The following is an 18518-nucleotide window of genomic DNA, read 5'->3' on the forward strand; positions in this document are numbered from 1 at the left end:
TTGCGAGAAGAAGCTCCCTTCTTTTATCCTCCTTTCCTGAGAAAGGCGCCGGCATGCAAGCAAGCAATGCCCCATGCCATGCAATGATGGCCATGCCATGCCATGCAACCATGGAACCTTGCATGGAACTATGGTCATGCCATGCCATGCCATGCAACCATGGAATGTTGCATGCAATAATGGCCATGCAATGCCATGCCATGCCTTCTCCCATGCTTCATACACGTTGATTGCATTCAATAATGGCCATGCAATGCCATGCCATGCCCTCTCCCATGTTGATTGCATTCATGCACGTTGAAAGCATCATGGCCATCCAATGCCATGCCATGCCTTCTCCCATGCTTCATACACGTTGATTGCATTCAACAATGGCCATGCAATGCCATGCCTCATCCATGGAAACGCCATGCATAAAAGCTACCCATGCTATGCCATGCATCATCCATGGAAGCAACGCCATGCAACTTTGATTGCAATTAAAATTTGCAACCGAAACTTTTAATTGCAACCGAACTTGTAATTGCAATTTGCTTCATCCACATGCATGCAACGTGTAAAGCATTGTAATGGCAATTTACGCCTCAATGGAAAAGCCATGCGTAAGGAAGCTTCACGGTGAGGAGAAAAGAATAGCGCCGGCTCTAGGGGAGGAGAGATCCAAGAGATGTGTTATGTATCGCCTCTCCCCTTTCCCCTCCTTATATAACTTAGCCATCTTGGAAATTTAAGAAAGATTCTAATAAATTTTCTTATCCAGATTTAGTTAGAAAAAATCTAATAAAATCTTTAAGAAAAATTTATTAGAAACAATCTAATAAACTTATCTTATCTAGATTTATTTAGAAATAAATCTCTTAATAAGATTTTATTAGAAAGATTCTAACAACCTTATCTTATTCAGATTTATTTAGAAATAAATCTTTTAATAAGATTTTATTAAAACAAATCTAATAAAATCCAACGGATAAGATTTGCTATCTTTTTAATAAATTTCCATTATATTAATTTTATTCTTTAGACAAAATCTTTTAATTAAATCTTATTAATTTCTTAATAAGATTCCTTAATTAAATTTTGTCATCTTTAATAAAATTAATTTACAAAATTTTATAATAAAATTTTGTACGAGAAGAGACGAAATTTCTTAGCGGAAATTCTTATAAAAAATTTCTTTCTTATCCGAATTTTTCCCGGAAAAATTCTAAATAAAATTCCAGAAATTTTCTTTTATAAATTGAATTTCCTTATCCGAAATTTCTCACAGAATTCTTCCGGAGGTCTTCTAAGGTCTTCTGAGGTCTTCAAGAATTCTTCCGAAGGTCTCCAAGAGATCTTCTAAAGAGTTATTATTCTTCACATATTATAATATGAGCTCCTTCTTACTATAAGTCTCCAAGAATTCTTCCTTTGCGACGAAAAAATCAAGAATTTGTTGCTAAACCATTTTGCGACGAAAATTGCGACACAAAATTTTTTGTTGCGAATAGCCTGTCGCAATGAATTGCGACGAAAAATTATGAATTCGTCGCAAAAATTCGTCGCAAAATTCGTCGCAAAAAGTTCGTCGCTATTTTCGTCGCAAAACTTTAGCAACGAATAAGAGATTTCGTTCCAAATTTAGCAACAAAAACTAAATTCGTCGCAGATTTTCCTAAAATGCAGACGATCAAATTTTGCGACGAAATTTCAAGTTTTGTCGCAAATTTTCCGACGAAAATGCAATTTCGTTGCAAATTCGCGACAAAACATGAAATTTCGTCGGAAATTTGCGACGAAACATGCAAATTCGTCGGAAATTAGCAACGAAACATCAAATTTCGTCGCTAAATTGCAACGAAATTGCATTTTCGTCGGAAAACTAACAGAGATAAAAGTCGATATTACAGTGTATACTGTTCCTATAGTTTGCGACGAAATTACATTTTTTGTCGCTAATTTCCAACGAAACATAAGATTTCGTCGCAAAAGTGCGACGAACTTTGCATTTTCGTCGGAAAATTGCGACGAAATATTAGGTTTTGTCGCAAAATAGCGACGAATTAAGGTAATTCGTTGCAAAAAGTCGCGACAAGAATTCGATAAGTTACGATACGTTTGCGACGAAAACGGTTTTTGTCGCAAAAATCGTCGCAAATCAAAAAAAAATTTCACAGATTCAATTTGTTTGTTCGAAACATGAAACCTGTTTACATACAAATCTCCAACCATATAAATATACATCCACATCCACATGATATAAACACATCCATATGATATAAACCAAATGACAACGTATAAATATAGATCTCATCCTTCACTATCAATAAGCACAAAGATACACAATAAAGTCGTAAACAACTCAATAATCTTTACAAAATAAATAATAGCTATAGTAAAGATTTACCTTCACTGACCTCCAATGAGAATTTGGCCACCGCACGGGATCCAAATCGCTTATGCCAGTAATTGTTCCCATGTACCTTCAAGCAGTACAAATTTAAGTTAGAAAAATTGCTAACACATTGTTATCAATTAAGAGGGAAAGATTAGATTTCAAATTATCTTATAGTTGTTACAAAATGCAAAGATGCATGAATTTCACCTGCGAACACTACATTCTTCAGTCTCAAAAAGCATTCGGAATCGCATACCAACAGAAACACGAGTGTGATAAACAGCCTTAACATACTTGGAAAGCGGTATCACAAACTCAGATGGACTTGCCCTGAGAAAAACTCAACAAGCACTTTTCCAGTGACCGCTCAGATACACAAGAAACAGAAATATATATATATTTTCAAGCTGTTGTAACTACTACCTTGGATTATAAAATACAGTAAAGCGACTGTTTGTCGCTGCAGCATGAGCTGCAGCAGCAAGAAGCCCTATGTGCATGCTGTCACTTGATAAGAATGATGAAGGCATTACAGTTTGTGGTCGATTTGCACGCCTAATTCCCAACAATAGCTGGTTCTTCTCATTCCTATTAAAATGCAAGAAGAATTCACATTGGAAGAAAATATAGAAATTTGATCTGAAACCATATCAGTAACAGAAAGATTAAATTAAAATAACCAGATAAAAAGAACAGAATCGCCAGCAACTAGTCTCTTAGCACTAACAAATATACTCCAACCCGTGGTAAGCAAATGTCTTTTTGGTTGACCTGCAACCACAAGATAACAAAATTAGGAAGATCTAAAAGTTCTCAATTAATGCTGAAGCTGAAATAGAGCAAAGGATTGACTCTAGAAGCCCTCTAGAAACTAATAGTCTCTCTAAAGATTACAAATTAAGCAAAAAGGAGAAATATACCATAATTTCACCCTAAAGAATGTCATCAACATAAAGATGAGATGAGAGTTACCAAGAGAGTTTTAAAATAGAAGGATAAACCCTTACATTGAAAAGATCTACAAGCCCCTTAGATGTATTCGGCATAAGATTAATTATGTGAGCATTGAGAATGATTAGAGTTTTTCGTGTTCATTGTTGTGCCAAATGACAAGCCAAAAGCTTATATATCTTGGTTTAAATAGTCACAAAAAGTAATATGTATTTATAACCATGGTTTAAAATTTCGACCCATGCCGGAGTTTCGGTTCCCGATCGGAACAATACGGTTTTGATACCATATCGTGCCATGCCAATACAATTTCGATACTTTTTTTAATTTTAAAATAAGTATATATTAATTTTATATAATATTTGATTATTAAATATGTTCTATATTTTGAGATGTTGAATTTAAAAATATTTTATAAAATATTTTATTAATTTTAAAATATATTTAAAATTTTAAAATGTTTTTTAATATTTTATAACTATTATTAATAATAATTATAACTATTATATGTAATTAATAGTTTATTTATAAATATAAAAAGAAGAAGAAAAAGGAAAAAATCATGTCTATCGGGACCCCACGGAGGCCGCCACGGCACCGCAACACCACCAGAGGGTTGTCGTAGGTCAGGGCACCCTCCATGACCCCCGCAAAGATGTCGCAATAGCGCGACCCCAGCGGAGAGCTGCCGCAGGCTCGCAACACCCTCCGCAAGCTCACGGCGACCACATGAAGCCTTCGCGACCTAGTGGTCGCGATGCCAATAGGTACTAATGTCAGTTCCACGCTGAAATGATAAATACTGTCTGTTTCGGGCAGTATGACTCAACATTTCAAACATTATTTAGAACCATTAGAATCCAATATTTCAATTTGCTCGCCTTAACCTTGCCTCTTACGATGACTGACCATAAGAATAGGTTAACCAACTTTTAAACAAAAAGTTGGCTTACATGACCTAACTATCTAGGTCAGACTAATAAATGCCTAGATCAACTCGTTTTCAAATAGAAGGTTTAACATCTGAGTTTTGTCATCTAAGTCGACCGACCTATTAATCAGGTTGACTTAACTTTAAAAGAAAAAAATAAAAAAAATAGGTGCTCAAGGTCTGCCATCTAGGTTGACCTACAAAGACCTAGGTCAACCTACAAAAATCTTAGGTCAACCAACAAAAGGCCAATGTTGACCAACAAAAGGCATAGGTTGACCTATCTTCAAACAAAAGTTTTGGGCATCAAAATCTCATTTAGGATGGTTTATTCAACAAGTAGGTTACCCTACAACCCTGAGACAACAATGCAGAAATTCCTTAAAAATTTTTAGGATGCCTTATAATTAATTGGTAGGTCCGTCTTTGATTTAGAATGGACCAGGGCATGCTACATCATAATGTATAGTAAGAACCAGATATTCTAATAGACATAAAAGCATATTACCTTACAGGGTTAGTGAAAGCAAGAGAGTACTGTCTTTATATGTCTTATATTAATTAAGAACAAGATATATCAAAGAATATATGTATAGAATTTGAATATAGATAGGACAAATAAAAGTAGAGCACATCCTTCTGAAGTACTTGCATTATCATAACACTGTTACATTCACTCGGTAAGATCATTTTTATTCTGCCATCATTTCCAATTTCATTGTAGAAAATGCTATGAGTGCAGTATTAGTAATAGCCCTAGAGTCAATTATGTGATGATTGACTAAAGACTTTTGTATCATATTCTATTATTAATAAAGACAAAGTTTTTTTTGTTATTATACTTACTTTGTATTTGTGTCAAATAATTAAGTATAATAATATCCTTGAGTAGCTAGTTCTAATCTACATCATATCGATTGTTTGAATCGATAGTGAGATGATGTAGAGAACACTACTCTTAATCATTCCTAGTCAAGCATTAATATTCAAGGACGATATTAATGCGTTGAAACTAGCATGTAGGTCAACTAGATGACTTGATCTCACAAGTCATTGATATAGGATATCGAGTTGACACATAGGTATACATTAGAGAATGTATACTGAATTGACCCGCTATAAAAAAAGTTTCATGGATCGTTATATGAGTGTCATAAACTTTCTTATGTGACTATTGGTATGAATAGTCTTTAGACCTAAAGTCACTATGGTTCCCTACATAAGGAGTTATGTACTTTGGTGTCATCAAACGTCACCCGTAACAGGGTGGACTATAAGGCGATCACTGGGTATATAACGAACTATGCGAAGGGATGTGAGTAATATAGATGAGATCTATCCCTCCCATATAACAGAAGTGATATCTTGCAGCCTCTTGATAGAGTAGGACCACGAAATGCATGATCATGTTCAAATGAGTCAATATGAGATATTGAGTTCATTTGCTTGAGTGAGTCTACTTGGGGATCAAGAAACACAAAGATTAATAAGAGGATGACACAGTCTATGCCTCATTGATCAATCTAGATATCGAGAATAGAAAGACATGATCATACATTATCATAGTCACGAAGGTTATGTCGGATCTCGACATTCTTGTCACTTGGGTAGCAATGATGCATTGCTAGATGTCACTCATTGCTTATGTTTCTAAAATGGATTTTAGAGACATTGTCAACGTTACGAAAACCTATTAGGTCACACACAAATAACACTCTATTTGGAGATGGATTCATTTTAGTTTGACTAAAGAAACAATTAAGCTCATTGGATAACCTAGACTTGAGTTACACTCAAGTTGGTTGAATTTGAATTAGACTCAAATTAAACCAAGTTGATGAATGGATTTTGATTCATCATGCATGATTAATGTGGATTAATCATGCATTAAAGAAGAGGAAGTTATCATGCATGGAAGTTATCATATATGATTAATAGGATTAATCATACATTGATGAAAGAATACCAAAAGTCTAAAAACCTTTGGTATTCATGGCATGAGTATAAAAGAGTTTTTCTTCCAAAAAATCAAGTGTGGTTAATCTTCTTCCCTTTCTTCTTCTTGGCCGAGCACATCACAAGAGAGGTTGTTAGCACAACCAAATTTTCTCCAAAAGTCAGTGTTAGTGTGGATACGCATAGAGACACGAACACTTAAATGTGGAAGAGATCCGACAAACCTTGGACAGGTGGGATAAGCGAAGATCACGCAACAAAGGTATACCCTATTAGATAGGATTGTTCATAGATCTAAACTTGTACGAATTTTTCGTATGGATCACGGAAGGGATCCTATTTTCCACTGCGAATTTTGATTTTGTCCCATAGGATTCCCTACATGCAGAATCATTGACAACAACAAGATTGAAGGACTAGAAAATTTATAGCTTAATTTATTCATTTTAAATTTCAAGCTTCCAGTAGGCCTCATTTTATGTCAGATTTAACAAATGTGATGCAGGAGAATCTAAAGATTTTTATTAGTAATTTTGATAATTTTTATTTTTAGTAATTTTTAAAGTTTTTATATTTAAAGTAGTTTTGAAAAGTTCTATTTTTTTATTTTAGGATTTTTAAATCCATTTAGGATTTTTAAGATTGAGTCTGTTAAGAATTTTTTCTTAGGATTTTATATTTAAAGTCCGTTTAGGATTTTTAGGATTTCAAGTCTGTCAAGAATTTTTACTTTTTATTAGGAATCTTTCTTTTCGAGTTTGTTAAGAAATTTTACTTTTTATTAGGAATCTTTCTTTTCCAATTTGTTAAAAAAATTTCCTTTTTATTAGGAATCTTCCTTTTCGAGTTTATTAAGAAATTTTTCTTTTTATTAGGAATCTTTAGGATTTGGGTCTATATAAGCATTTTATGAGTTGATGTTTAAGGGAGAAGAAGTTTTGGTTTAATAATATTTTTGACAATGCCATTTATTTCCCTATCTCTTGTTATTCTTCCAAATTAATAGGTTTTAGAAATTATTTCCGGCGTTCGCAATCAAACCAACGGATTCAATATTACCTCCGGGATAATCGTTATCTCGCCCGGCATCAGTTGGTATCAAAGCATTATCCGCAGGATAATCACTATCCCGCCCGACGTCAGTTGGTATCAGAGCATTGCCCACAGGATAATCGCTATCCCGCCCGACATCAATTAGTATCAGAACCCTCAAATCCAATGGATCGTCGTCATGGTCGTTATAGTGGTCATGACAGACAGATTCCGACAAAGAAAGTCTTACACCATGATCGTAACACCCAAGACGAAATTCTTGATTTACAAAGACAAGTCACAAAGTTATCTCAGCGTCTAGCGGTGCAAGATCATAAAAGTTAACTCTTAGATCCCATTGATAGTCATTGTGGTCGTGATCGTGGTCGTAACAGGCAAGTTCCGACTGAGGAAGCTTTACACTGTGATCGTAGCACCCAAGACGAAATACTTGAAAATCTACAGAGACAAGTCACAGAAGTTATTCCAACATCTAACGGCGCAAGATCTTGAAGATCGTGAGGTACGTAGTCAAGATCGTGATAGGCAGGTTCCGGAAGAGGAAGCCTCACACTATGATCGTAGTGTCCAAAATCTTAAAGGTCGTAAGTTCTTTTCTTTTTACTTGGATACAATTTTTCTTGAGAAAGATATGGACAACAAGATCGAAATAGTCGATGATCCAATTTATAATGAAGACGAGACCGAGTCAATTAGCGAGCCAGTGTATGACAAGATATTTTATAGTGATGATTGTGAGATTCTAGATGACCGGTTATCTGAGGATGCAGTTTATGTTCCATCAGAAGTACAACAACTGCCTAGAGATTTGACTGAGTTAATATCAAAGGATCTTCCTCCCATTCCACCACTTACGCGATGACTTTTGATTCATCAGCACTTAAAAATTTTTTATTTTGAAGATACTATCCTGAACTCGAGGATGAGTTCTTTTCAACCTGGGTCGTCTGATGTAGGAGCATCGAGCAACACGATTAGTTCAGGTCTTCCGATACAATTATATTCCCCTCCGAGCTGTGACGAGAAGAACTCGAGGCTACCAACCTCCCTTTTGGGCTTTGATAAAGGACGATTGAGACTACCGAAAAGGAAGAGATCAATCCGTGGCCTCCTTATGTCATACCCATCAGCAAATCGACGAGGATTCCTAAAGTCCAACAACTACTAATAAATTTTATTGATTTGGTGTCAGACGATCTTCTTCCTAAGTGACTACCTAATACTACTCTAAACTCGAAGACGAATTTCTTTCAATTTGGGGCGACTGATGCAAGAGAATCTAAAGATTTTTATTAGTAATTTTGATAATTTTTATTTTTAGTAATTTTTGAAATTTTTGGTATTTAAAATAGTTTTCAAAAGTTCTATTTTTTATTTTAGGATTTTTAAATCCGTTTAGGATTTTTAGGATTGTGTCTGTTAAAAATTTGTATTAGGATTTTATATTTGAAGTCCGTTTAAGATTTTTAGGATTTCGAGTCTGTTAAGAAATTTTCCTTTTTATTAGGAATCTTTCTTTTCAAGTTTATTAAGAAATTTTATTTTTTATTAGGAAAGGATTTGGGTTTATATAAACATCTTATGAGTTGATGTTTAGGGGAAAAGAAGTTTTAGTTTAATAATATTTTCAGCAATCTTCCCTCTTATCCCACTAAGTGGGGTCGGCTATATGAATCCTTTTACGCCATTGAGTCTATATATATCATCATTTATATTTAAATAAATGTTATCTTGTTTTATTGTTGCTAACCAAGTCTTTTTTGGTCTACCTCGCCCTCGTTTGATATGCGTATTTGTCATAGTTTCACACCGCCTAACTGGAGCATTTATCGGTCGTTAAGTACATGTTCGTACCACCTTAAACGTGTCTCACGAGCAATAGATGCCGTTTATTTCCCTATCTCTTATTATTCTTCCGAATTAATAGGTTTTAGAAGATTATTTCCGGCGTTCGCAATTGAACCAACGGATTCAATATTGCCCCCGGGATAATCGCTATCCCGCCCAGCGTCAAAATGGCTTCACCACATCTCTGCCACTTATCATAGGTCTAAATTCATCAATCATTGGTCTAAATCAACCAATATTCTCTTCCTCTTTTTGATTGTAACAATTAAGGAAAGAGATGAACACGAAACCCCAAGGGAATCCATAATAATCAGGTTCTAACTGAGTAGTCTGCATACGTAATGATGTCAGTTTTTTCAGTAATTTGCATAGCAAGAAGAATCCGTATACAAAGGAAAAGTTTCCTACCATAACAAGTTAATAACACAATATAGTCCAAGATCTTGCCTAGTTATTCATTGTCTTTGGCTGCAAAAAAACAAAGAATACTAATTCCATTTTACTTACCACGATAGATATGCCTAAACTTCCACTCAACATCATGAAGGTCACAAGCAACAAGTTCCTGAGCTGGTGGCTGCTGCGAGAAATCCTGTGATACAAGAAAATAGCAATATGATTAATTTAATTCCTTCTATTCTTCTAATAAGTTGCCAACGAAACCTCCATATTGCCCCTAGCCAACACACCAGTGGAGGAAATACTTTCTCAGCTGCTCGACGAGGCACAGAAAATCCTCCATGAGTGCTAGTATCACTTGCAGTTAAAGTCTTGCAGAAATAATTTGTTGGTTGCTTACTCAGTACATCCATCTCGATTGGAAAATAGGCATCTTTCTGTTCTTGCTGCGGAGAACAACAATTACATTCCCATTTCAGGCACAAAGCAAAATGACTGGTAAAACTGCATATCTCATATAATTTACCAGGTTTAAAGGTTGCAAAGTCATCTGTGCATAAACTTCGTCAGTTTCAGCATCTGCCTAAAATGTGTATAATTATCAATTATTATTTTGTTCATTCCCCAATTGAGCCTTGAAATACGAACTATTTAAACAGTAAGTACTCACATGCATTGTTACTTTGTGAAGTTGGCAAAACAACTGAGGAGGTAAGCTCGGATAGTTAGGGATATGTCCCTCCACTTCCTTGTTTGTAGAAGCAGCAACCTTAATCAAAGACGTTATTTGGTAAAAATGTATTCAGCACCAACTTCCAACCAGTGGAAAAACTGTAAAATAGTCCAAAAGAAGTGATTTTTCACCTGCTCACTATGACCCTGAGGACAGTAGACAACCCTAGTACCGGCTGTCGGCAAACACACAAGTGGTCCGGCGCAGGCATGCCAGAGTTCTGAATTCAAGCATCTCTTCTCTACTCCTAATAAAACACCTCAAGGACCACAGTCAGATGTTTTGGCAGGAAGACGAGAGAACGGCGAAAGACAAAAGCGATTTACAGACAATACCTTCCGGTGCTTGTTCGCAAGTACTCATGGTCGAAATTAAGCTTCAGTATTTGCTTACTGCCTTAAATCAATAACTCAATTGCGATTTCATGGACCGCAGAAGAATGCCACGATTTGGGGCTCCAAGCACAACAATCACGAAGCAAACTAGGGTTTCAAAGTTCCTCAAACTGCCAAAACAACGAGATCGCAGCCCCGACTTCTAAAAGTAACTACTAGGCGAGGGAAGCATTACGAAGGCAAGGCGACGACTTAGTCCAGACGCCTAAGGAGACTTTAAGCAACGTCGTCACGGGATAAAACCAGTGATCCGAGAAATCAAGGACCTTCAACAGGCGCCGGAGAAGGGGACGTCGTGGACGCACATTCCTTAACGGATCAGGAGGAGGACTCATCCGAGCTCAGAGAAGCTCTCGTTCGTCGAGGTCGCCAGGGGAGTCCACCTCGGCCCGAGCCCTCGCAGAATCTCTGAACCCAGTGCAGTAAAGAGTAGAGTGGGCAACAATGGATGACCGACGATGCCATCAACATCAAGTGGGATCGCAATATCTCAAGATTACCCTCGCGCGAAAATAGAAAAAAAATACATATATACAAATTAGCGAATTAAACGTTTTCCCCTTCTACTACCTTGTGAACTCTATGGGATGACATCTACTGTCCTTAATCTTTACTCAATATCGGACGGTCAATATTTAGCATCATTCAGCTTTTCTTTGCGGAATCGTCCATGGTAGCAGCGCATGAACTGGAGCTACTCCTACTTTAACTTGCTTGTTATCGGATTGGTCGTCCGCCGCGGACCCACCACTTCTCTGCTGATTCTTCTTCGAGAGTGGAGCAGGGTAGAGAGACATAAATCAAATCAGGTAAAAGCACCACAAATTGGCGTGAGTGTTCATCTCTGATGTGGATCCGATTTACCATTGGCGTACTGAAAATTTTCCGTACCCACGATTTATCATCGGGCTCAGCGGTGGGACCCAGTAGAACTGAATCGCATGATGTGACGGGACATCTGTCTAGCAAGTCCGTAAGCCGTACGCGTCGCAATTCCACGTGGACGTAAAGCTACCAGTGTTTTTCTTCGGGGCTCGGAGTTCTCTCAGTACGGTCACCGCGCGCCGCGGAGGCTCCGCGAACTTTTCACATTCCTAAAGTACCCCCGGTGTTTCTAGAAAATTGATAAAATTTTCAAGTGGCTCCCTTTAGTCTCAGCTTTCTCTAAAGTGCATATCCTTATTTCATTTTTTGCCCCTTTCAATAGTCATCGACAAAGTAATTTTTATAACCCGTGGGATTTGTATTCACATTATTTGCAAAATTTATGTGTATTACTTGTGGTGTGATTCTAACTATGGCATCATCATGTTAGTTTGGTAGTTAGCGCGCGCCAAGCACTTAGGAAGTTTAGTTGGTGCAATAGAAATTAATGGTGGAAAATGTGGATTCTAACTATTAAGGCAATCACTTATTCAATTCCTTGAGGCTTCTCACCAAGTTTTAGGTTATTCAAGTGCTACCCTCGGCCCTTTAATATTTAGGCTAGTTCCTATTATAAGATCTAGTTGGCGCAATAGAAACAAATGGCGGGAAACATGGGTTCTTATTGTTTCCTTGTGGCTTCTCACTAAGTTTTAGGTTATTCAAGTGCTACCCTCGGCTCTTTAATATTTCAATTTATCTTTACTTTCTTTCCCATGTTTCATCATGTTTGTCTTACTTGATCGACCCTAAATCAAGTCCCCTCAAATGGTTTATATTACGCAGAATGACTTCATTTGTTGGGTTTTGTAGAAATTTAATCAGCCTTTTCAACCTCTCAATGGGATGCTTACCTTTTTCGTTGATTACATCCTACTTGATTTTCATTTTCCTTTCTTTCCTTTGTTGGTCTGACTCGTAAACTCTTTTTATTTACCCTTAGGAAATTTTCTCTAAATTCCTAAGGTACCTAACAGGTGTTCTTGATCAAAACGCATTGGGTAGGATTTGAACCTACAAATTAAAACAACATTTTTAAGAGCCTTATTTAGATATCTTTAGACAAAGAAATCTATTATATATACTTTGATCTAGGTGGAAGCCTATCCCTACTTCTACTACTCGCCTATCCTTAATAAATTCATGACCTTCTAATTAACTTCTGAAGAGATAAAAGAGATATAGAGTTGCAAACTACTATCACTATCCTTAATAAATTCATGACCTTGGTAGAATTAGGCTTTCGAGGCCTCATAAGTGGGTTTTCCTCTTTCATGATACACATTATCTTTCTAATTCTTAGAAATCTTCTAGAGGAGAGAAGCTTTTTATAAATATTTTATAAAAGATAGAAAAAAAATGCAATAAAAGATTTATAAACTATGAAGCTTGAGGGTAGAGATCTTAAGCTCAGAAAATAAAGACAAAATAAAACAATTAGAGCACAAGGAAATTGAACATTATATATGGATTGTTGTGTAATAGTTCACTACAAAAATCTAATTAATTAGGGACGAATATTAGTGAAGAATATTTTTAGTCGTAAAATTGTAATCAATTTTACGATGAAATATATTTTTATCGTCAATTAGCGATCAATGAAAATTACTTTATTGCTAATTCTATAATATATTAAATTCATCGTAAATTTCGTTGTAAAAAATATTTTATCGTAAAATTATGATGAAAAAATATTTTGTCACTAATCTGCGATGAATTAAATATTCATCTCAAATTCAGCCATGAAAAATAAAAACGTCGCAAATTTGGCGACGGATAAATTATTCATCGCAAATGCACGATGAAATATTAATTCGTTGCATTTTAATTGTCAATGAATATTGGTTTCATCGCCAATTTGGCGACGAATTTAACTTTCTCCCTAAATTTTGGCTAAGAAAACTAGATTTGTCACCAAATTTTCGATGAATATTGGTTTCATCGCCAATTCGACGATGAATTTAACTTTCTCTCCAAATTTTGGTGATGAAAACTAAATTCGTCGCCAAATTATCAATAAATATTGGTTTCGTCACCAATTTGGCATTAATGAATTTAGCTTTCTCCCGAAATTTTGGAGACGAAAATTAGATTCATCGCCACATTTGCGACGAATCTGGGTTTCATCGTCAAATTTTGGCGATGAAACCAAGATTCATCGTCAATTTGGCGATGAATTTAACGATGAAAAAAGTTTCATGGCCAAATTTAGGGCATAACCCTAGATCTGTTGATCCCTTTTCTTTCTCTCTGCGTTTTCCCACAGCCAATCTCTGGATCTCGTCTCACCGCCATTGCCTCTCGTCTATCGGATCTCTCCAACAAACGAAATCTTCATCGCGTCTAGAGGTATTCTTCTTCCTCTTCTTTATTTTTTGCGGGCGTCTTCCATGCTTGTCATCGCCAGGCCATGGCCCGTGGGGCCAATGACCGTGACCCTCGCTAGCCCGGGGCCATGGGATGTAATTGTTGGGTTGCAAGGGTGCAAACATAGTCCCACATCTAAAGTACATAGAAAAGATCATGGGGTTAAAAGGATGAAAAACATCTCCATTGATATGAGGCCATTTAGGGAGAGCCCAAGAACAAAGCCATGAGGGCTTAGGCCCAAAGTGGACAATATCATACCATTGTGGAGATATTTTAAATCCATCGATTTTAACAAGTGGTATCAGAGCGAGACCGCTCTTCACCGAACTAACCGCCGGATGAGCCATGATCCAGATCTAACCATGTGGTTTGAACCTTAAACAAAGGAAGTGGGTACTCCCATGTCTGAATCAAGAGGACCAGACACCAGATGAGAAGTCCTAGTAGGTCGGGTGGACCGAGGGGCAAAAAGTCCTAGTTGCGACTAGGTGGCTAAGTCCTAGTAGGTCGGGTGGACTGAGAGGCAAAAAGTCCTAGCTGCGGCTAGGTGGAAAGTCCTAGTAGGTCGGGTGGACCGAGGGGCAAAAAGTCCTGGTGGATCGAGGATTCAGATATCAAAACGACGTTGGGGGGCCTGTGGTCCTTTGTTTGAGGGGGGATTGTTGGGTTGGAAGGGTTCAAACATAGTCCCACATCTAAAGTACATGGAAAAGATCATGGGATTAAAAGGATGGAAAGTATCTCCATTGGTATGAGGCCTTTTTGGGAGAGCCCAAGAACAAAGTCATGAGGGCTTAGGCCCAAAGTGGACAATATCATACTATTGTGGAGATATTTTGAATCCATCGTGTTACGGTCGTATAAAACGAATCCCGGATGATGATTCAGGAGATGGCCGAGTCGAACCTGGGGACGATAGGGCCCGATCCGGGTCCAGCCTCCCTGCTCGCCCGTACCAAATCTGGGATACCGGAAGTGGCCACGCCTTCTTGCCGATCCGAATCCTCGCAGCCGACCCGAATCAAATTCCGGGAGTAGGCTCCACGATCTCAAGTGGATCGTCCCTCGGTTCACATCCAAGCCGACTCCTCGATAATACCTCGGCTCGGAGGGCTCCGCCGAAGCCGAGAGAGAAGAGAGAGCCGAATCACTCCCGCCGAACCGCCCGAGCCGATTCCTCTGCCCTACGCCTCTCTGTTCCATCGACCACTCCTCCGTTTGCACGATAGTCTGACACTTCTCTGCCAGGTATGGGGATCCGACTCCTGAAGTACTCCTCTGTTCCGGAAAGTACAGTCATACGGCATTCATGCGCCACTCCCCTACTGGTACAACCCTCACCTTAGGGATAACCCTCACCTTACTCTCTCCATAGTACGACATTCATCTCCAATATATAAGGAGAACCCCCTCAGCGGGGGGGGGGGGGGGGGGGGGAAGGTAGGCAATCACTGTGTCTTTGGCTTTCTGTGTTTTCCGTTTCGTCTACCAGAAGCTTACTTAGGCATCGGAGTGGTCGCGCCGGTCATCCCGGCCTTCCATCTCACGGTGTTTGTGCTTGTAGGTTTTCGGCGATCCTTAGCGCCCTCACCCATCTTCATTCCGGAGTGTTGCTGAGGAAAGGTCGCGCATCCAGAAGCTGATTTTGACGGGAACACATCAGTTTTAATAGCAACCCTCTAACCACTGACCAGGGGTTGCAACCCGCTAGCCGTAGGCCAGGAGCCGCATTCAATGGTCATTGACCACTGGCCAGGGCCCGCAGGCCGCTGTGGGGCGTTGCTCGGCAGTCCGCCGGAGCTTGCGAGCATACTAATAGCACTCGTGGGTAGCGTGACTCCTTGACTAATGGTAAGCACAAAAGTGAGGGAGCCATTGGCTAGGTCTTGAGGATTGAACAGGAGTTGTATCCACTACCTGAATAGCTCTATTGCTTATCTTCGGGGGCATTTGATGGTGTCTTGCCTCGACTCCTCGCAAAGGCTGAGATAGTGGCCTTCGATCAGGTTGGATGATGGCAGAGGCGTTGCGGGTGGACGACGAGTGGTAATTCACGTTCATGTCTTTTCTGCGAGTCAATTGAGCCTCTTTCACATGCACATATTTAACGGCTCAGCTCAGCTCAGCAAAATATCAAAATTTGTCGGGGGCTTCTTTATGAGTGATCTAAAGAAGTCCACCTCCAACAACCTTTGCGAGAAAACACTCACGAGCACCTCGAATGCAGCTGAGGGCACGTCTTGGGCTACTTGGTTGAAGCAATGTACATACTCTTTCAAAGTTTTTCGAAGCTTCTATTTGATGACGAAGAGATCCATGGTATCTTGCGGTAAGTTTTACTGATGGTGAAGTGCCGCAAGAAAGGGGACTTGAAGTCCACAAATGTCCGAATGGAAGCAGCAGGGAATCGGCTGAATCACCATTAGCATGAGCTGGCCAACGTGGTTAAGAAGATACAACACTTAATGTCGTCGGTATATTGATGTAACAAGGCCACATTCTCAAATTGGCCTATGTGATCTTCTGGGTCTATATTTCCAATGTAGTCGGCGAGTTGGAATGCTCAGAAATGACGAGACAATTTCTCTTCTAGGACACATTGGGCGAAAGGCATGCCCTCTAGTTTGCTTATTTCTCCTAACCAAGGTCCTTTGCCCCGCCGGATCCCTAGGGAGCATTCCGTCTGCTGTCGACTCCATAGACACATCATATCCTTCTACTCTCTGAATTGGCGTAGCGATGTGAGCTCGCGGTGCCTACATGGGTGTGGTTGTTACCTAGGAGTAGAAATTTGAGGCACTTTCGCGGACATCATTGGTATCCTCAAAGGTGGCGCAAGAGCACCAAGCTAATTCTGTGAGGCTGCTTGGACAATAGCGGCCACAATTTTGTTGAATTCGTCGTGGGTCATGGTGATGATGACTAGTCTTCCAGGGTCATCCATCACAACGTCTCAATTTAGGCTTCTAGTTAAGTGTTCCTATAGACGGTGTCAATTATGTTTCTACTTGAGATCGCTTTCAAATAAGTCACCGAGCACCTAGCCTTTATGTTGATTGAGTCGTAGAGGATCCAAGACCCGACGGGGGAGGAAGGTGCTCCTGTAAAGCTACAAAGAGAAGGAGGTGAGAACGGAGGGTAGAAAGGGTGCTTTGACTCAGCCGCTCCGACGCCTAGGTTAGTCTGTTGGCCAGGTATGGAGAAGAAGGAATGCATTAGGTAGAGAATGTTGATTGTGCGTGTATGTGTATTTGCGTCCGCAAGAAGCGGGGATATTATATACAGAGTCACCAGAGGAGAAGTCGCATCGACGGTAAGGGAAATATTTCATCATCGTAGTAGTTGAGGGTTCTGTCATCCATACTTAGCACAGTACAAGACCATGCTGAATTAATGGGGTAGGTGATCTACCATTAAGTATTTTACCGTTTCACGTATCGTTTAGGAGGCGATCGAGAGTGCGGACTCGGTGAGACTGAGTTGATTAAGGAGTTGATCGCTATCTAGGATATCTCAGAGTTAATCAGGAGCAGAGCCAGTTGGGCACTGAGTTGCGTGGGTTGTGGAGTTGGTCGATCTCCGACAGGTTACCTCCACCTGGATTAGACTTTAACTTTCTAGGCAAGGGTATATCAACCCATAACAGGTAGGATTTGGTTCTATTTGCTCACGGAAGACTCAAGATTTTCTAGGTTGGTTCTTCTTCTCCTCACCATCTTAACATCTTTGCTCAATTCAATTCATTTCCCATATAAGATGCTAAAATGATATGGTGAAAATTAGTTATCAAGGTGGATGTTGAGGTGGTGTCGATGAAGCTATTTTTGGTGCAGCAAATGTTGAAGTGGGAGTGCCCTCTGATCTATGCTTTGTGATGTGACTTGAATGATACCACTCTACCTGTGCACACTATTCTTTTCTGCAAAAAGTGGAATCCGCCACCTCAGCGGCCCCACACGGTCAGCCCCACGACCATCTGGAGGAAACGTTAGATGGTGTCCGATAAAACTCCTCTAATATTTAAATTATGATAAAACTTGCGAAAACAAAAGTAGAATAGAAGTTGTAAGAGGGAGAGATTTTGAACTCGTCTGTAGTAAATATATATGAGTACTTATAAGTGTGAGAAAAACATGGACTCCTTAGGGATCGTGACCATATTATTTTTGAGAAAATAGGGTGACTATTTTAATATTTTTTATTGTTAATCTCATCTTAATTGATATTTAATTCCGGATTTAAAGACGGCAATTGTGGAAGGGTCGTTGTCAAAATCACGGACCATATCATCATGAGACCATTGTGGCACAAAGAGCACGGGACCGAGCTGTATGGGGGCTTAGGAGGCCTGAGTTGTATTGAGAGCTTATGAGGCAAAGTTATATAGAGAGTTTGGGAGACTAAGTTGTATGTATGGAGAGTTCAAGAGAACAAGCTGAGTAAGAAATTGAATTGAGCTTGCCCTTAATATGACAAGAAACTTCTTACAAGTCTTTATAAATGCCTACTTTGCCGACCTAATAGAGAAGGTCAGTCCTCATGATTCACAACCTCCTCTTGAGCAAGCAAAGATACTATGTA

At 38.9% G+C, this 18518-nt stretch overlaps 1 protein-coding gene across 1 annotated transcript; it reads right to left on the reverse strand.

Moving 5' to 3' along the window:
- Positions 1–236: 236 nt before the first annotated feature.
- Positions 237–11031, reverse strand: LOC141834062 (auxin response factor 12-like). Its single transcript, XM_074721511.1, has 11 exons — positions 10584–11031; positions 10380–10495; positions 10186–10284; positions 10042–10098; positions 9806–9961; positions 9624–9708; positions 3058–3148; positions 2801–2965; positions 2585–2707; positions 2387–2462; positions 237–344 (listed from the first exon to the last, which is right to left on the reverse strand). Exons 1-11 carry the CDS (start codon positions 10609–10611, stop codon positions 237–239), a joined length of 1104 nt encoding a protein of 367 aa, XP_074577612.1. The 5' UTR covers positions 10612–11031.
- Between the last annotated feature and the right edge of the window lie 7487 nt (positions 11032–18518).

The sequence above is a fragment of the Curcuma longa genome, chromosome 8 (assembly GCF_044706935.1).
Source record: "Curcuma longa cultivar G26 ecotype Majalengka, Jawa Barat chromosome 8, ITB_CL_G26_1.1, whole genome shotgun sequence".
Lineage (NCBI taxonomy): Eukaryota > Viridiplantae > Streptophyta > Magnoliopsida > Zingiberales > Zingiberaceae > Curcuma > Curcuma longa.

Bases quoted from the DNA above. Each gene is read 5' to 3' on its own strand.
- LOC141834062 (XM_074721511.1), bottom strand. From the start codon at position 10,611: ATGAGTACTTGCGAACAAGCACCGGAAG. The intron at 2,463-2,584 runs GTGAAATTCATG...TACTGCTTGAAG, and splicing joins GAAGAATGTAGTGTTCGCAG to GTACATGGGAACAATTACTG. The intron at 345-2,386 runs GTAAATCTTTAC...ACGTGTATGAAG, and splicing joins CTCATTGGAGGTCAGTGAAG to CATGGGAGAAGGCATGGCAT.